The sequence below is a fragment of the Poecile atricapillus genome, chromosome Z, assembly GCF_030490865.1.
Source record: "Poecile atricapillus isolate bPoeAtr1 chromosome Z, bPoeAtr1.hap1, whole genome shotgun sequence".
Taxonomy (NCBI): Eukaryota; Metazoa; Chordata; class Aves; order Passeriformes; family Paridae; genus Poecile; species Poecile atricapillus.
In genome coordinates, this window is record NC_081289.1 from 70,184,542 (window position 1) to 70,202,603 (window position 18,062).

Sequence of the window (18,062 nt, forward strand, 5' to 3'; positions counted from 1 at the left end):
CATCCATCGTCCATCCATCATCCATCCATCCATCCATCCATCCATCCATCCATCCATCCATCCATCCATCATCCATCCATCCATCCATCCATTATCCATCCATCCATCCATCCATCCATCCATCCATCCATCCATCCATCCATCCATCCATCCATTATCCATCCATCATTCATCCGTCCATCCATCCATGGGCTTGTACTGGCAGCTCTCTGCCCAATCCCTATGTCCTGCTATTCTGTCCTGCCTGAGGGTGGCAAGAGGTCTATGGTCTGGGTAAGAGCAGCAGACATGGATCGCGGCTGGTACTGAGCCTGCCTTTCCCTCCAGGATGCTCAGCAGGAGCACAGTGAAGTCTGCTCTCCTAAAGGGCTACCAGGATCTTTTAGAGGTGCATCCCTCAGGGATGTGAGGGTGGGGAAGTGGAGGAAGAGGGGTAAGGCCTTGATGTGAAAATGCAGCTTACCTGCTCTCCCTGTAGCTACTCCCTTGAACTTTGACTCCCTTGAAGTTAGAGTCTGGAAATAGGATTTGGGTTGTGCGATTAATTTCTTAACAAAGGAGGGACAAGGAGCTACCAGAAGAATAGGAAAAACAACAGCAGATGTTTGAAAGAAAAACACAGGCCTCAGCTGCCTTTTAGGCAATGTGTAACATCTCTGCAGATATGTCCTCCTGTCACATGATGCAAGATTAAGAGCAGAAAATGATACGGTACTCTTCCTCCTGTTATTTTAGCTTGTCTGTTTTTCATGTTTAGAAACCAATATGGATGGTGTGCACCTTAGTTTTTCATGAGGAATTTCCAGGTTTGCCTTAGTTAGTTTTAGTCCAACATAGAGGATTAAATTGGCTTCTCAAATAACCTCTGAATAAGCTGTCCACTGCTGGAAAATCCACTGGGCAGTTGTAGTATAAAGTGCTCACAACAATTAATATTTTCATGTGAACTTCTGGCTGAGAACCAGGTCTTTTGAAATACCTCAAGGAAAAGTGCAGACAGGGAGGACTCCACATACAAAGGTTGATTTATTCCACCCCAATATGCAGATAGAGCTGCTCCAAGTGCTGTTCCTGCAGCCAAAGTTGGAGTTGTTTTCTGCAAACCTAGAGATAAAGCCACAATTTTTGCAATATGAGACAACTCACACGTAGTGATGGGTGAGGTTCAGAACTGCTTCGTTTCAGGCATCCCCATCTGACAACACACCAGGTGCAGAGGGAGTTTGGGAGGCTCAGTCTCTCCCCAAGAAACTTTAGAGTTATGAAACAGCCTTAAACTGCTCTCCTGATTGTGATGCATCTGAGTCCTTGATCCTAGCCCAAGTTAACAGGGGTGGAACTGGCTCTAAAGCATTTGGGTTAAATGTCATTTTCGTGTACCAGGACTCTTTATCTCTCTATGTTTAGACCAGTGGCTGTTCTTCAGGGCAAGAACACATTGTCTGTGTTGGCTTGGACTGTGGTGGAGCACAGGTCTCACTCTTCCTCAGCAAAGTCCTGTGTGAGATGTTTACCCTTAGCAGCGCTCAAGGGCAGCGCTAATTTATTTTTGTAGCAGTCCTGTTTAGGCAGAGAAGTTGGTGACAGCCATAATTTATTCATGGTGCTTTGCAGCTCTGCATAGCATGTCACACAGACCTGCAGCAAACTGGAAGTAGTTATTTTCTTAAGAAAGTCCAGAGACCAAAACTGATAACACACAGCGACGTACAGGAATCTGCTTATGCTTAGGGAAGATAATGCACATCAGCAAGAGGGAACTGCAGAAGGATGAGATTTCTTGTTTTCCTCGTGGCTTGTCCTCTCTCTCAGCTCTCCTCCCGTGGGTGTGCGCTCAGCTTCATGAGACGATGTTTACAGTGAGCAGAAATGATTTTCCTCCATCCATGCTGGTGTTCACAGCTAATACACACAGAGCGCTGCGCTGCGTTTAAGGGCTTTCTCCACAGCTCCCAAGAAAAGACATGGGAGATATAAACCAGGTCTGCTCTTTGGGGACGAGAGCTCCAAGTCACATCTGCTCTCATTAGGTTCAAATTTGGCTATGCTGAACACATGCCATCATCACTGTCATTGCCATGGCAACCTGTGGCAACATCAGACTATCCCAGCCATGTGACAGGAGGTCAGGCTGAAAGGAAACCTGGGCTGGGAGAAACGCGGCGCTTGCGTCCTGGCTGGTATTAACCAACAAAACATCCACCAGCAAAGTAAATTTGCTTTTGTGCAGATATTCCCTTCCTCAAGCTTGCCTGAATGGAAAAGCTGCTCTCCAGGGATTTGTCTGCTGCTTTGGTCTAGCCAGGGCTTTAGGCTGCCCATTCTTCCACCTAGGGCTGGAGCTGGTTCCCACAGGGCTCTTGTGGGGGAGCATCTGGTGTCATTCTGCATGGCTTCCACCAAATTCAAAGAAATAAAAGAAGGAAATCTTTGGGAACCAGGCACCCAGCTTTGTGAAGTTTGTGAGAGTTACCCTCTCTGTTCTGATGATGGAATGCCATAAATTATGTACTTTATTTTTTTTATAAAGTTGCCTGTTCTTCTATTCAAAGAGAGAGGGGAGGAAACAAAGCTTTAAGATTGAGGGGATTTATGTAATAAATAAATTTGAGACCATGTTAACTTTTAAGAACATCTGGATTAAACAAAAGTTAAACAGGAGCATAAGAAATTCAAAATTAGGGTTGTTGTCCCTGCTCATGCAGTCCTGAAGTCAGTAAATGTTCTTCCTCTGACTTCAAAGTGTTTTATCAAGACCTTCAACAGCCAAAATGTCCTGATCCTTCTCTTTCAGAGACAAGAAAAGCAACAAGAGTATCACCATTTGTTACATCAAAGCAATTTCTCAGCCATGCAAGCCAGGGGTTTATTATGCCACAATCTTCAACAAGTTTTGGAAAACCTGTTTAGCAGTATTTTCATATTAGCTTCACCATGAAAGTTCAAAAATATGATTTCATGTTTTGTCATCTCAAATATGGGGAGAATCACTTTCAAAGACAATGCTGGCTCAGTTTCTATTTCAAGAATTAAAGCAGAAGTTAAATAATCAGCATATTTCATATCTTTGTAGTGTAGGTTACACTAAAATTAAACAGAAAGAGAAAAATCTGCAATGACATAAATGAGGAGTTAAGATGGCAAACACATGTTTGGGGTCTTTAAAATCCTGTGTCTTCCAGTCATTTCTTGGGCAGCCCTTCACTTCTGCTACTATTTCCCACTGGAATGAGGGTGCACGGAAAATTATGGAAGAAACAGTAATTTACTATGGCCTTATCCACTCTGTATGCATTTTTAAAAAAGCCAAGCAGAAAACCACAAAGATGCCCAACAGTCACTGAGAAAAAACACCAGACATGATTTGATTTGCAAACCACAGATACCAACAAAATGCATTCCCTTTGATTTCAATGATTGGACTGGTTTTGTACTGTCCCTTTATGAAATGTGATGCCAGTCAAGATAAAAAAGAGTTAATCTTTCTGCATTTGTAATTAAGGAAAAACACCAAAAACAAAACCAAAAACAAAACCAAAAACAAAACAAAAAAACCCCAAAACAAACAAACAACACAATGCTGCAGAAGATCTTTCTGAAGTCCATTGTCCAAAAACCCACATTTACTCTTTATCAGCCTGTGCTTTTTGTAAAACAGAATTAATGTTGTTCAGACTTAGATAAAACTTCATTAACGCCACGACAGGAGGAAAGCATGTTTATTTATTCATTTGTGCACTCTGTTGTCAAAATTTTAATATTGCTGTGTTCTCTAAAACTCTAGTAGCCTAAATATGTAAGATAATAAGTAGATATAGACTGACAGAATAATTTGGGTTGGAAGGCAGCTCTGGAGGCCATCTGATGGTTCAACATCTTAGTTAGGTCAATTTGCTCCAAGCCTTGACAAGTTAAATCTTTAAAACCGAGAGGAAAGGTCCCATGAGAACGCAGGGCCTCTGTTCCTGTATTTAATTACCCACACTGTGGGTTTTTCTTTCCTCCACGTGTAGGCAAAACTCAGCCTGATGCATTGCCTTTCACCCTGTTGCTGTGCAGCTCTAGGAGAAGTCTGGCTCTGTCCTCCCTCTGCTTCCTGAAGGGCTGAAATCTGAAATAAGGTCCCCCTTTAGTCAGATCTTTCATACTGAGACTGAAAAAAACATAACACTGAGCCACAGGAGAGTTCTGGCAGAAAAAAGTTGATGCAAAAGTCACTTGATGGGACATCTACTCAGCACTGTTTGCATGGGAAGAGATCCTAGAAACACCAGTGGGGCACTGAGGAAGAGCTGTAGCTGTGAGCACGAAAATGTTTTGCAGGGATGGACAAAGAGAGGAGAGGGGAAATGAGGAACAGGGGTGTGAAGCTGTGACCCCATTAACTCCTAGAGGAGCAAGAGGTGATCTTACAGGTCATTTGGGTTTCCCTCCTGAAATGCTGAGCTGAGATGCCAGGGTTATAAATTCTGTATTCAAAGAAACATGAGTCCTGCACACACACAAATGTCAGACAACCCTCCCCTCCTATCTTTACGGCAAAGGTATTATTCAAAATGTTTATTGGCATTATTAATATATCAAAGAATATTAATGGCATTACTAATATGTCTTAGCCTAAGTGTGATTGAACAACTCTGGACAACTGCTCTCAGAGCACTTGTAAGCAAGTCTAGAAGCCCCCTATTGGAATTTGCTGTCTACAGAAAGGAGTCTTTTAACAAACTGCCAGTGCCACTGGAATTAATAAATTCCTCTCTTGGCTGGGCATTTTTATTTTTATTTTTATTTTTATTTTTATTTTTATTTTTATTTTTATTTTTATTTTTATTTTTATTTTTATTTTTATTTTTATTTTTATTTTTATTTTTATTTTTATTTTTATTTTTATTTTTTTTATTCTCTCATCTAAGGAAGAATCAAAGAGAATTTTTGTCTTGTATCCACAGTCAGACCCATCAGACAGTTAAACCTGCATGGGAGGTGGAGGGCAATGCCTTGAACTGAGGCCAGGAGGGGACAGCCAGAGTCAGACCTTGGGTCCTGCTTCCTGCCTCAGCCTTTGCCTCAGTGTTAGAAACATCTCCAGCCTGCAACGCTCAGGAGGAGCACTGCTGTCTGCAGTATCATATCTTCAGCAGATATGTGCCTCACTGCTAAGCTACAGAGAGAAATCTGTTTGTTACTGCCAAATCAGAGACCTCTGCTTGAACGTTGCAGTTTCTCCCTGTGTGCAAGTTTGGGGTTTTTTTGAAGCAGAGTCCAAATAGTCCAGTAGCTCAGATATATGCATCTAACTAACAAAATCCTGTTAGCTGGAGGGCAGCCAATAGGTGAGATGTTCTGTTTCCTCTGGATATATTTGCACATCTTTTTGCAGCATTAAATGCTAAATAGAAGTGCTGAGCCTAAATTCTAGCAATCTCTTGCATGGGTTGTTTATATTTATCATCTCCATGGAATGAAATAAAAATTAAAAAATACAAAACTAGACCTTGTTCTCCTGCCTTCCTTCAACCCCATCCAAAACCATTTTTCCTTTTAGGTCAACTTTTTCTGCAGAACCTATTTGCAATTTATACTTACCTCCACATTTTGGGGGAGTTTTTTAGAGAGTACTTGCTGGAGTAAAGACATTATTTCTCTGTGCATTGAGCTTGCTTCTCCCCACTACAAAGAAAAAAAGTTTCCATACATACTGAATAAAAAAAAGTAGATTATTTCCTCTTTTGGTCCTGTTTCTAAACATTACAAGTGCAAGAAAATCAATCTGCTGGTAGAGCCAGGGCCAGAGTCTACTGAGGTAAGGGACTTCAGAATCTGAGTGAATAACTTTTTTAAAGGATGGGTAGAGGAACAAACAATGTAAGGCACTGCATGAGTCTCATTCACTATGATGCTAATCACAAATGATACAGAGAAAGTATTTAGCTGAACAGATGCAGATGAGTTTATTTCATTATTAAAGATAAAGTTCACTTTCTGGTCCTTGAAGACACTGATCAATGAAACCCAGTTGCAGTTCCCATGGCTGGATACTTCATTAAGCTGCTTGCTTAAGGCTTACATATAATTGGCGGAGTTTTCCTTTCATAAAATTCCAGTGGCCCAAGTCGCACCATCCTCCTTTGGCCCCCTTTGCTTGGCAGAATGCTTGAAGATCCCCATAAAAATGTGAGATTTGACCCAGGCAGCCCCGGAGCAATGCTATCCAGCGTGGGGCATTGTTTAGAACCAGAGATAACTGCGGGCAGTGAGCTACACCTCCCTTCTGGGAGCTCTGTGCCACCCTTCCAGCACTTTATCTCCTGGAAGGAAAACAGCTTCAGACCAAATCAAGCACTGCTCTTTCTGCCTGGTTGCCTCACCCTTATTGTTCCTTTCTGGCCTGAGGCATCCACTAAGGAGCTCAGGATGTTCCTTTCTCCACAAAAGCCCTGCTCTGAATCCTGCAGCAGCTTCTCTGCAGCCCAGCCCAGTTTCCTTCTAGCTTGGCTGATCCTGCAAGTAAACAAAAGCCACCTGCCAAGTAAGCACATCCTGCTCAGGGGTCCTCCTCATCCTGGAGCTTTGTCTCCTGAATCTCATCCCTTATGCTTCTTTAGATGACTGCATTGATACCTGGCCCCTTTTGTTCTGGCTCCAGGAAAATTCCACAGCCTTCCCGTCGACTTACCGATGCTTCCACGTAAATGGAAGATGTTTAAGTTAATGATCTCCTATTGTTAACCATGTGTCACCTCCTCTGTGCAATCTCAGTTTAAAACTCTGGTAAAAACAGGGCCGAGAGGGATAATTGCCTACTTTCAGAGCTGGGCTTCCAGTCTGCCACAGAAAGTCCTGCATTTTCAAGCAGAATTAATAAAAACCTCAAGCCATTTCCAGATATGCAACTGTGCCAGTAGACTCTGGTTTACATTTGACTTCAGAGGTTTTCTGATTTGACTAAAGGTCACACAATTAAGTTGATAGCTAATCATCCATATATGTAGTTTAAAGGAGGTTTTTAACAAATACCTAGATGAAGATGATAAAGCATCTTCAAGAAAGTTAATTAGGTCTCTGTCTTCAAAGCTGATTTTTTAGTATATTGGTGTATCATAGCTGGAAAGTGTGTTGGAAACCCCTTCATATTTTCCATAGTTAAATAAATATTAGGACTTTCAAAAGCTATTTGAGACTGAGATAACCAAGATGAATTTGGAGAGCACCTTGGAATTTACTTATTAAATCTCATCAAGTTCCCTTCTCTCCACTGAGCTCAGTGCCTTCTTTCATATCTTTTAAATGTTTCTTTTTTTTTTTTTTTTTTTTTCCTAAATTAATCTTTTGGACAAACTTTTCGGCCATAAATTTAGGAGCAAATGATTCAAAATCCCCACCGTGAGTTTTTCAAAATCGCACAGCGTTGCCCAAATGATGCTTTCATTGAAGTAAGTGGTAAAAAACGTCAAGAGTTTCAAAAGAAGCCAGCACAAGGGTCCTTATGAAGATGCCACCTTTATTACTTTAAAAAGGAGGGGATGTTTGAAAGGACTAACTGAGGAAATTCAATGCCCAAATCCCATTGTAATTCAATAGGAATGGGGCGCCAAATTCCCTTAGGCTGCTTTGCAAATTCTCTCTCAACAATGGATGGCAATCCGCTGCCATTATGAGCCGGTCATTGTGTCAGAGGGTCAAGGTGATCCCTGGGTGGTGTTACCTGGCCCACAGCTGAAATAATGCTGTGGAACTCCCGTGTTTTCATCACTGGAACAAAGTCATCTGGATGAGATCAGACCCAGCTGGAGGCTGAGGATGGCTGGGGATGGTGGTTGTGTTTCAGGCGGTCATTCGGTATCTCCAGCATGCTTCAACCTCTACCTCGATGGCCCTCTGAGCCCTGGAGGGAGAAATGGGTCAAGGAACATGCAGGCAAGATCACAAAGGCTTGAAGCATTTGGTTAAGGAATCACTCAAAAGATCAAATCTTATTTCTTATGGTTGTCTCCGCAGACCAAGTAAAGGCAACGCTGCAGCTCCTTCCTCTGCCATCCCTCCCTGGGATACACGGGCCAAGGGATGTCAAATCTTCCTCTGCGCTTGCCACAGGCAGGAAAAAGCATTTCTGCAGCACCAGAGGTTTAGAAAGCAGCATCCAGGGACGGCAGAACCTCCACCCCATGCTGAGATCTTCCCCACCACCAACAGCCCAGCTCTTGGCCCTGCAGCATCTGCAGTGAATTTTTGTCATTCACAGCCTGGTGTGCCAGCTCCCTCTAATGCTCTGTCTGCATGTGAGAACAGCAGAAGGGTGTAAACAAGTTCTTTGGGGCAAAAAAATTCACATGACTTTATAAATTCATACACAAAGTTTTAATTTCTCCAAAGAAGAAAAGGCCAACAATGGTTATCACACTGGCACCAGAAGAGAAACCTTTTTGGGTTTTTTTGCTCAGGCTTTATTCCTCTTCAAAAGGAGAGCTGTGCCCCAAAAATTAAAATAAAACCTTCCTCTACCCTTTCAACCTTTGTTAATATTTTTCAACATCATGGGCTGGACCAAGAGGTTTGTAGGGTTTCTTTCATTGTGTAGATTTATTCCACATACTTTTAGATTCTCAGAGGTTTGGTTTTGGGTTTGTTTTTTTGTTTGGTTGGTTGGTTTTTTAATATACAAGACAGAGGAGTATTTTGTTTTGATAATTCAACTTTTTAACCAGTTACATCAATTTTTGTATTTAGGTGAACTCCCTACTTTTAAACTCAAGGCTACCTACCAGAGACTGAGGGAAACAACCTAAGAGTGCCATGAGAGAACATTTCTTCCAAGTGGACTCATCCAGCTCCCTTCTGAGCTGTGTTCCTCATGCCTAAATTATATCTTGTGATGCCATTTTTACCAGGCAGGTTCTTAGATTGTGTAAGATTCGGGTTTATTGATGGAGCCACTTAGTCTGCAGGCAGTTTCTTAAACAGTTTTCACAGGGAAAAAAAGACATTTACAGTTTTTTGGTATTATCTAAAGCAGAGCAGGCTGCTGTCACATGTAAGGAGGGTTGGATTGTATATCACAGGGGTATGGTTCCCCTTAGCAATGAGAGTTCAGAGGGGGTCCCAGAGAGCACCCAGGAAAACCCATGCAGCTAACAAAATCTTGATTGAGGGCACATTTGTTGTTTATGTTTCAATTATTTTCAGTTCAGGTTTCCTGAAAGGAAATATGCAAGTTCTTAAGGCACTATAATCACGCCCTCTCTTTTTTTAATATATATTGTATGATTATATATATCTATATAAATATATAAATACATGAATATATATAAATACATGAATATATATAAATTGCTGATTTATATAAATATATATAATTGCTGATTTATATATATATAAAAATTGCTGATTTATATATATATATATATATAAAAGTTGCTGATTTTTTTATTTATATATATATAAATATAAATTACTGATGCTGAATTCCCTGTGATACCTCTGATGAGGGACCATTTCTGAAGTCTTAGTCGAGATAACAGCAAAGTCAGTGATGTGTGAAAGATGTTGTAGATGAAGCTGGGTTAGCTTTGGGGTTGCTTCTGAGGAGGGGATGTGATTCTGAGCACCACGTGTTTTTAGGTGGGCACAGCACAGTTCAGAGAGGTTCCCATACTTGAGCTGATTTAATGTCACACAAAAGGGAGAACCGTGGGCACCCATACGATTTTTCTGTGGAAACTGCTTGCAGAGGCTCATTCTTCCTTGAGGTGGTGAGGGCTAGCAGTTAGGAGGTGGGCAGAAGTCTTAATTCTTCTCTTTGGTTTTGTTGCTGACAGAATATTTTTTACAGTGAATAAGATCACCTCCCAGTAGTTGCTTTCCTTTTTGTCCTCAGGCTATTAAGAGCTTCTGTGCATGCAACTATTCCAAATCAACTCCATGCAGGAATGTTTTTCTTAAGAATAAGCATTCATTTTCATAGTTTACTTTAACCCACTTTGAGACCAGCAAGGCATTCCTGAAATCAAGAAAATCAGTGCCTGTGTTTCACAGACCATGAAAGGCCAATCCCTTACCCCCTGCTTTCTAAACACAGAGAGCAAAGAGTGACTGCTCATCTTCCAGAGTCCTCCTGTCCACAGCACAGAAGGTCCCAGATGGCCAAAAAATACCCAACAAATGAAAACCCAAAAGCAAGCAAGCAAGAAAACAAACAAACAAACAAACCCCCAAACCAAAACCAAACAAAAACAAAACAAAAAACTACCAAAAAAAATCCAACCCCATAACAGAAACAAACCCAAAAAACCAACCCCCCCAAAAAATGAAAAACTAAAACACAAGGAAACAAACAAAACAAACAAACAAAACAAAAAAACCCACCACCACAAAACAAAAAAACCCAAACCAAATAAAAAAAAAAAAACCCCAAACCACTCAGAATTCCTAGTCTGATAACCTTTGTGCATCAGGACCCTGGCAGATTACACCAAGCAACTTTTTCCCCTTTAGGTGGCTGGTAAAGTGTGCATTCTCCCCCAAAGGTGGAGCTCCAAGGAGACACAAAGGAAAGAGATCTCACAGTGGGTGAGTGTGGCTTCTCCCAGATTTTACATGTAAGCTTCCTTGAAAAATCTGTGGTCATGCCCAAGGAGTGAAAGAGGCAGGTGCTTATACAAAATAACCCACATGAATTTGCATGAGCCTTCTCCTTCTACCTGTACATTCTGCCAGCTCTCACACAGGTGTTAGGAGCATCTCTTATTATCTCCTCCAGTGTTAGTGAGCCAGTCAGTGAGCCACAGAGGCTTGCTGACATGAACATGTCAGTAATTAATTAGTGGCAATCATATACCACTTTATCAGACATTTTTTGATTTTGCATTACACTGCCAGCTGTATGCATATACTGTTACGTTATGCTTTTTATTTATGTTATTCACCAGTAATGCCGAAGGGAAAATGAAAATATGCTTCAAGTAATTCAAAACTGAAACTAGGGCTCTCAATTCATATATTTATGTCATTTGAGGACTAGCAAGCAAACTTCTAGGCAAAAGTAAAATGTACATTTGTTAAAGTATTTTTTTTGGGGGGGGGGGGAAATGCAATTCTTCATAAATGAATCCCTGGTGATGCATAAAGGCAGCTTCTCTTCTTTGTTTTTCCTTTTGATGCCATGTAGATTCTAAAAACATTATCCTAGTAAGGCTGCATTCTGGACAAGGACCACTAAAATTTGCAATCAGCAGCATCACCAGACATTTCCTATCAGTAGAATCACCAAGCTTATTGAAAGTGTCATATGTTTTAAAATATTACTCGCCCACACTGGCCTTGACTTGTTCTGTTTTCTAGTATCAGTAATCTCTGAAGGTCTTTTCATGGTGCTGCAGTCTGTTAAGTAGATATACCAAGTATTTCTCCTCTGAACAGACTGGGTAATTAACCTTTTTTGAGTGTCCTCCCAGAAGGCTTCCTTGTCCTTCTCCATGGCCACTCAAACGTCCAGACAAAACAAAAATTCCCTGCTTTCTGAGGGTTCAGCAATATGGTTTTCTGCAGGGTAGCTGAGAGAAGGAACTGGAGTACATATGGAATCCAGGATGTCCCAATATTTTGGGTGTAAGCTTGCCTGGGAGTTTCCACTGCTACTATCAAGCACAAGCAGAAAACCTCTGTGATCAGAGCTTTCAGTGAAAGCATTGGCAAGGCTGGAAGATTTTCTTAGTCATCCTTTGTCCTTGGCAGTTTGTTTGTTTGTGCTTTGCATGGATATTACAGCACACAAGGGCAAGCACAGTCGCTTATTTTGTTTCTTTCACCTCAGGTGATTCCAGGAATCTATCCCAACAACTTCTCCTTTAAATCCATGACCTGAATTCTACATTACCTGTTCAGACAGAAGACACTAGCAAATTCCCTAACCAGTCATTTCACTGATATCCTCCCCCATATTTCTCCTCTAGTTTTGTCATGCTTCACATCCCTCTCACTCAGTTTTGCTTTTTGCCTGCTCTGTCACGTAGAAGAAAGTATCAGAAACTGGTGGATGGTGAAAGACTTGCAGGCTTGCCTACCTGCTTTTGCATGTGGCTGAAACTGTCATGGTATTTCCTTCCTTCCATGTGTCTGTGCCTCCTGCTTCCCCTAATGTATTTATTTTGCTGCTCATGGCAAATTTCCACCTTCTTTGGGCACAGGGAAGAGGGGAAGGAATCCCAGAGGTTGTTCCTTTCCTTCCTCAGAAACAGGCGACTTCGTTCAAGGGCTGCTTTGCTGCTTTGCCAAGTAAAGTCTTAAATGCACCTCTTTTCTTCTCCTGCTCACCAGCTTGCAAAGTCCTTCCCTCTCTTTTTTTTGTCCCTATACGCTGGGAGCTACTTGCAAAAAACTGAACAGCTCCAACAGGAGGAAAAAAAAAATCAAGGCTGTGATTTGATGAACACTGGCTTCTTCCAAAAAGGACAACTTGTTCATAGTTCGTCCTTTACCTCTCACTCCTGCCCACTCAGTCATACCAGCTCAAGTTTGTTGCAGCTGCACAGAAAGAGGAAAATGATCTTGTTTTAAAACGCCCTTCTTTTGCTTTGGTTTTGGAGGGTGCTTTTGTGTGTTTTGTTTTGTTTCACCCTTAAGCCTGCAAGCAGTTGTAAAAACACAACTGGGGAAGCAGCTAGGGAGGAGAAGAGGGCAGCAAAAAGATGGGTGAGAGTCATGTCAGAGTTGTAAATGGACAGAAAGTTCACTGAGCTGTAGCTCTAGACAGCCCCACCTCAAACACCCCATGGTTCTGGGCAGAGACAACTGTCCCAAAGATTTACAGAAGAAAGTAAAGGCACTAATTCCATTAATTCCTCCTGAGTCTACGCCCCCTCATTAAAAAAAACACAACAAAATAGCTCAAAGTGAAAAACAAATGAACAGTCCTTTCTTAGCTTGGGAAAAATGTGACAGAAAGTCTGAAATTTCAGATAACATGTTTTGGATTGAATAGAAAGTTCCGTGCAATCTGGAGAAGTCTATTTTTTTTCTCTCTCTCTCCCTCTCTCTCTTTTTTTTTTTTTTCCTCTGGAGTTTTTGAAAGGCAGCTATGTTATCAAACAGATATGCTACTCTATGCTCAACAAGCCTGCATGCCCTGAACTGCTCCAGGTCCCGTCAAATGGAGTGCAGACACAGAGTAGAAATTATTGGCTCAATGAACATCACTCGGGTCAGATCTGACATCCACCTGTGTCAGAGAAGTCTAACATTACAAAGCTGGAGCAGAATCCTGGCAGTCTGAGGCTTTGAATTAACCAAAATGCATCCAGAATCACCAGCACGCAGTGCTAACATACAACCATAACAAAAATTTTTTTGCCTTCCAAAGGAACACAGCTGTGATTAGAAGAAAATGTCGTTTCATGAGCTATTCACCTAAATCAATGGGCATTCTCTGCATTGCTCACAAAGCAGGAGCATCCCCTTCACAGGATCAATGCTTTGTAATTTTATCCCAAATTCTGCCAGTCAGTAAGGAAACTGTCTTTCCACTTGATGTAGAAAAAGGTGTTTTGGTCATGTTGGATCATTCCTTACTTCTTGTAATGTTTAGCTCAAGTGGTCCGTTGTGGTTTTTAAATTTGTTTTGTGTTTTGTTTTTGGTTTTGGTTTTTGTTTGTTTTTTTTTTTTTTTTTTTTGTCGTTTTGGTTGTTTGGGTTTGGTTTTTGTTTGCTTTATTTTTATTTTTTTTAGTCACCAAATACATGAGCCTCAGTAATCAGGAAGCCTCCCTGTTTTTCTCTACAAAAACCCTAAATCACACACCCTAATCACCACTCTGTTCCAGGCTTTCCAAGGACTTTGCAAACACCTTATCTGCAGAAACCTTTGGCAGGGTGCCCAAATGGGAGGCAAAGTGTAGTTTTTAACACAGTTTTGGCTCCTCAGTGAAAACAGGATACTGCTTCTCTCCGTCAGTGTTTCAATGTCTTTCCTGGTGCTGTTGGCAGTGTGAAGTACAGGTCATTCCCTCTCTCCCTGCCCGTCGGATTCCAGGGACAAAGAGCCCTGCTGCCCTCTACCAAGTGGGCTGAAAACGCCTTGATCTGGCTTGAATAGAGGAGTCTATAGGGAACACATTCAGGCACTAGGCAACTTTTTTTTTTCTTTCTTTTTTCCCTTTTTTTTTTTCTTTTTTTTTTTTTTTCCTTTTGTTTTATTTTTTTATTTTTTTTTTTTTTCCGGTTAAGAAATTGGTCCTGGCTGTCTTTCTGCTGTGAGTTAAGAAATAGTTTAAGGTCCTTTGCCCCATGACACGGGGCACTAGGCAGTGATGATGCCTAAGAAAGAGAAGTGATGGTATATATCAACATATCAAAAGATACAGCAATATCTGCTGTTACATATAATAAAATCCCAGGTGATTGGTTGCCTGCTCTCTCGGTGCCATCAGTAGTGCTGAAACACGACCGTAAATTGCTGCTGAATAGGTGAAATCAAGATGCAAATCCAGGTGAGAGAGGAATTTGCCAAAGAGCAGCTTCCCTGATGTGAACTGCTCAGTTATTTTTAGGTAGGGACATCCCAAGCCCAAGCGTTTGTCTCTCGGCAGATGCTTCCCACATCAAAAGGATCCAGCTCATGTCAGAGGCAGTGAAACCTCCCACCAGTACCCCTCCAGCCTGGCTCAGAGCCCATCATGAGACATTCCTCATCTTCCACTTGGTTCTTTAATTCAGACTTGACAACCTAGGATGCAGATTTAAACACAACTACAGGAAAACTATTAATAAGCCCTTCAAATGCTGAGGATGAGAATTCTCAGTGAATTTAAAGCTGAGGGATGATTGCCAAGAAAATTTGGCTTTCACTCCCCTGTTGCTTTGATGCCCCTCGCTTTCAATTCTCACAGCCTAAGAAAACACTTTTTCCTTCCTCTCTGCTTTGTCCCTAATCTCCCCAGGTATAAGCAGGGGAAGAGATGAAGTCCTCTTTCAACAGCTGCCCAAGACTGCCTCTCCTCACTTGTCAGCCAATTCTTCCTGCCTTTTAATGATTTTGGCAACATCTTACTCTCCACAGCTTGCTTCCCACCACTGCTGCCAGCCTGGAGAGCAGGCTGGACCCGGGGTGGGGACAAGGCTGGCAGGGCAGTGCTGGTCCCAAGGCTGGCAGCTCCAGGTCATGTGCTAGCTGGTGGCCAGCAAGGCAGGGCAGCCCCCTTCCAAATGCCACCTCTCCCTGACTGCCCACCCTCCCTGTGAAATTCACACAGCAGGCACAGGGAAAGCAATAAAGGGGAGTGCAGATAGAGGAGAGCTCTGAGCCAATTGCACATTTGCCCTAGGAAATTTCAGGTGGCCACAATTTACGTTTACGTTTACCCATTTACATCTTGGGTCACAGGAACATAAATTCAGTTTATAATTTTGGCCCAGGGAAGGGGATGAGGATTTGATTTTTGGGGTGTTTCTTGTTGCAATATTATATTTCAGCAATTTGATTACATTTTCTGTGTGTATGTGTGTGTATGTGTGTGTGTGCATGTGGGTATGGTTTTTTGTTTATTTGTCTTCATTTTGGTGTCCCCCCCCACCCAAATCAAAAGGCTGAAATAATTTGTTTGGACAGTTTAGGATGGAGAAGATGGTGGATATTTTGTTTTGAAAATAATTCAAAATATTTACCATCAATAACAAGAAGAAGGCAACTAGACTAAAGATTTTTAAAATCAAAAAAGCTGAGCGAAAGCTTTTCTTCAAATCAAATATTCCGGACCAGAGCAGACTGAAATTTGTTTTTACATTCACTGTCCAATAGGAAAAGAAACCAGTCACTCAGAAAAAGCTACTGGATTTGAATCAAAGATTCCCCCCTCCAGTTTTTCACCCATTATGTGAAATGCTTTCCTAGCCAGTGGGGTTCCCCAGTTTGGACATCTTGCTGTGGGATCAAGGCTTTCCATATTCCCATGTCTGTACACCCAAGGATTCAGGGGATGGCAGCCACTCTTATTTACAGCATCCAGCCACCACATAAACACTAGCCTCGGGGTGGCAGGAGGCCCTGCATCTAGAAGACTCTTCCACAGTACATATCTAAGTTATGGCTATGTCTTTTCCTATGAAGAGATCATTATCTCCCTCCCCACGCCTATGGCAAAACTTTCCTCATTCTCAGTGGGAATGGGATTACCCTGCCAACACTTCAGTAACCAACAGGGCCAGCTTGAAGTCGGTTTTCTGGCACTGCTGGGGGAGTTTCATAACCATGGATTGCTGTAAACTACTCCAAGGAGTGCCTTCCTCCCTGCCCTCCTCTTTGTTTCCTCAAGCAGCAGGGCTGCTGACGGGCACACCGGGGACAGGGCTGGCAAACGGTGGGAGATGCTGTTTCACTGGCAATTAGTGCCTAGACAAGTGTGTGTTTGTTTCTGCCTGCTTCCTATGAAATATTATGGATCTGAGTGTGCCATCAGAGCTGGAACCATCAGCTGTGAAATCTGAAAACATACTGCAGGAATGGCAAGGCCACTGGAAGAATTCCCCTTTTCTGTCCCTGTGAAATGGGACACCAGGCCAGTTGTGCAGCAGGACGGATCCATCTTCCCTCACTCTCAGGGAGGCTGGCTCCTTGGCAGGAGTTTAGCTGGCACTGCTGAAAGCTTTAGTTTGACTGGGGCAAGCTGATGAGCCTTCCCGTCTGCTGCTCTCCTGCAGCTGATCTCTGATCCTGCTGAATCTCCCTCTGCTTCCCGCTGGAGAGTAATTCCTTCAGACACTTCCCACTGCACGGACAGACTGCTTTCGAGCCAGCCAGCTGAGGAAATAATACCTAGCTGGGATGGAAAATTCAGGGCCAACCTATTCCTGCACTAAAAACACATCCTACCATCTTCAGGATCCAGTTATCCTATTACATGCAAAGACCCTGCTCCAGCAAAGCACTTTAGCTCTTGAGTACTTTCCTCCTCCTATGCTTTGAGACATTTACAAGTGTCTTAAGAGTGAATCTGGATCAGGGCCTACTTCTCCTTAGCTAGCCCCCATCTCAGAGCCTTTATTTATTAATTAGATATTAGATGAGTTTCCTTTATAGTCTTTCATTTATTTGTTTATTTATTTATTTTCCAACTGGTCCTTCAGGATTTAATTGCAATGACTTCCAGGGCAGCTGGTGGGGTGACTGTGCACATCCATTTCACCAGGTGCTGCATCTGCTGGTGCTGAAGGAGAGAATGGGGCAATCCCTGCAGTGTCCCATTTCTGACTGATCTGAAATGATTTCTGAGGTCATTTGACACTTTATGCCAGGTGTCTGTGCATAAAAGGGGAATGCACATGTGTGTATATTCCCTGGGAATATACACCTTACCCTTCCCTTCCTCTGCCTTTCCTGCTCTGACTTCTCACAGAATCTTTTCCTGGTTCTGGTTACCCACCAACAGCTTTTCTATTCCTTTTTTACTCCTCTTCTTCTTTACATTTCACAGCCATTGCAGAGCATACCAAGGCCACAAATCCCATGATGAAATGAGGGCATTTCATCCAACGTCTCTTGTGACAGTCAAGTGCTGCTGCTGATCTGCTCCAGAGGGTGTTTATGGCCAATGTGAAGGTCTGGAGGACAATCTGAGGGACCTAAAGCATATAGGGGAAGAAAGAAGGAACAAAAATAAAAAAAAGTAAAGTCCTTGTCCATTTTTTGTCTCAAGTCAATCTCCCTTTTCTTGCTCTGATAGCTCAGCTTTACAGCAGAACTCTGGAATTTGTAATTATGCAGCTTGTATTTGTTGGATCAAAATGTCACAAATACATTACATATATATATATAATTCATTATAAATAAAACTGCATCTTTTTGCAAAGGAAGGAAAAGAAACCAAAACACTAAAAAAGAAATAAAATTAATGAAATATCCATATCTCTTTATATTTTCAAGCCCTGAATACATCCCACTATTGTACAGCTCTATGAATTGTCACACAGACTTTATCACGACACAGAGGAAATATATTCAGCTGTATGACTTTCCTTGCACCATATCTACGGTTAAACTAACCGTAAACTAATTTGAAAGCAGGTTCAAATTGTCA

At 42.0% G+C, this 18,062-nt stretch overlaps 1 protein-coding gene across 1 annotated transcript in view; it reads left to right on the plus strand.

Moving 5' to 3' along the window:
* LOC131592754 (splicing factor 3A subunit 2-like) overlaps positions 1 to 161 on the plus strand; it is a gene marked incomplete at both ends in the record, with an annotated part of 705 nt that extends 544 nt beyond the window's left edge. The window contains one exon of the mRNA XM_058864499.1: positions 1 to 161. This exon is cut by the window's left edge and continues 544 nt beyond it. Coding sequence (XP_058720482.1) covers positions 1 to 161 — 161 coding nt within the window.
* Between the last annotated feature and the right edge of the window lie 17,901 nt (positions 162 to 18,062).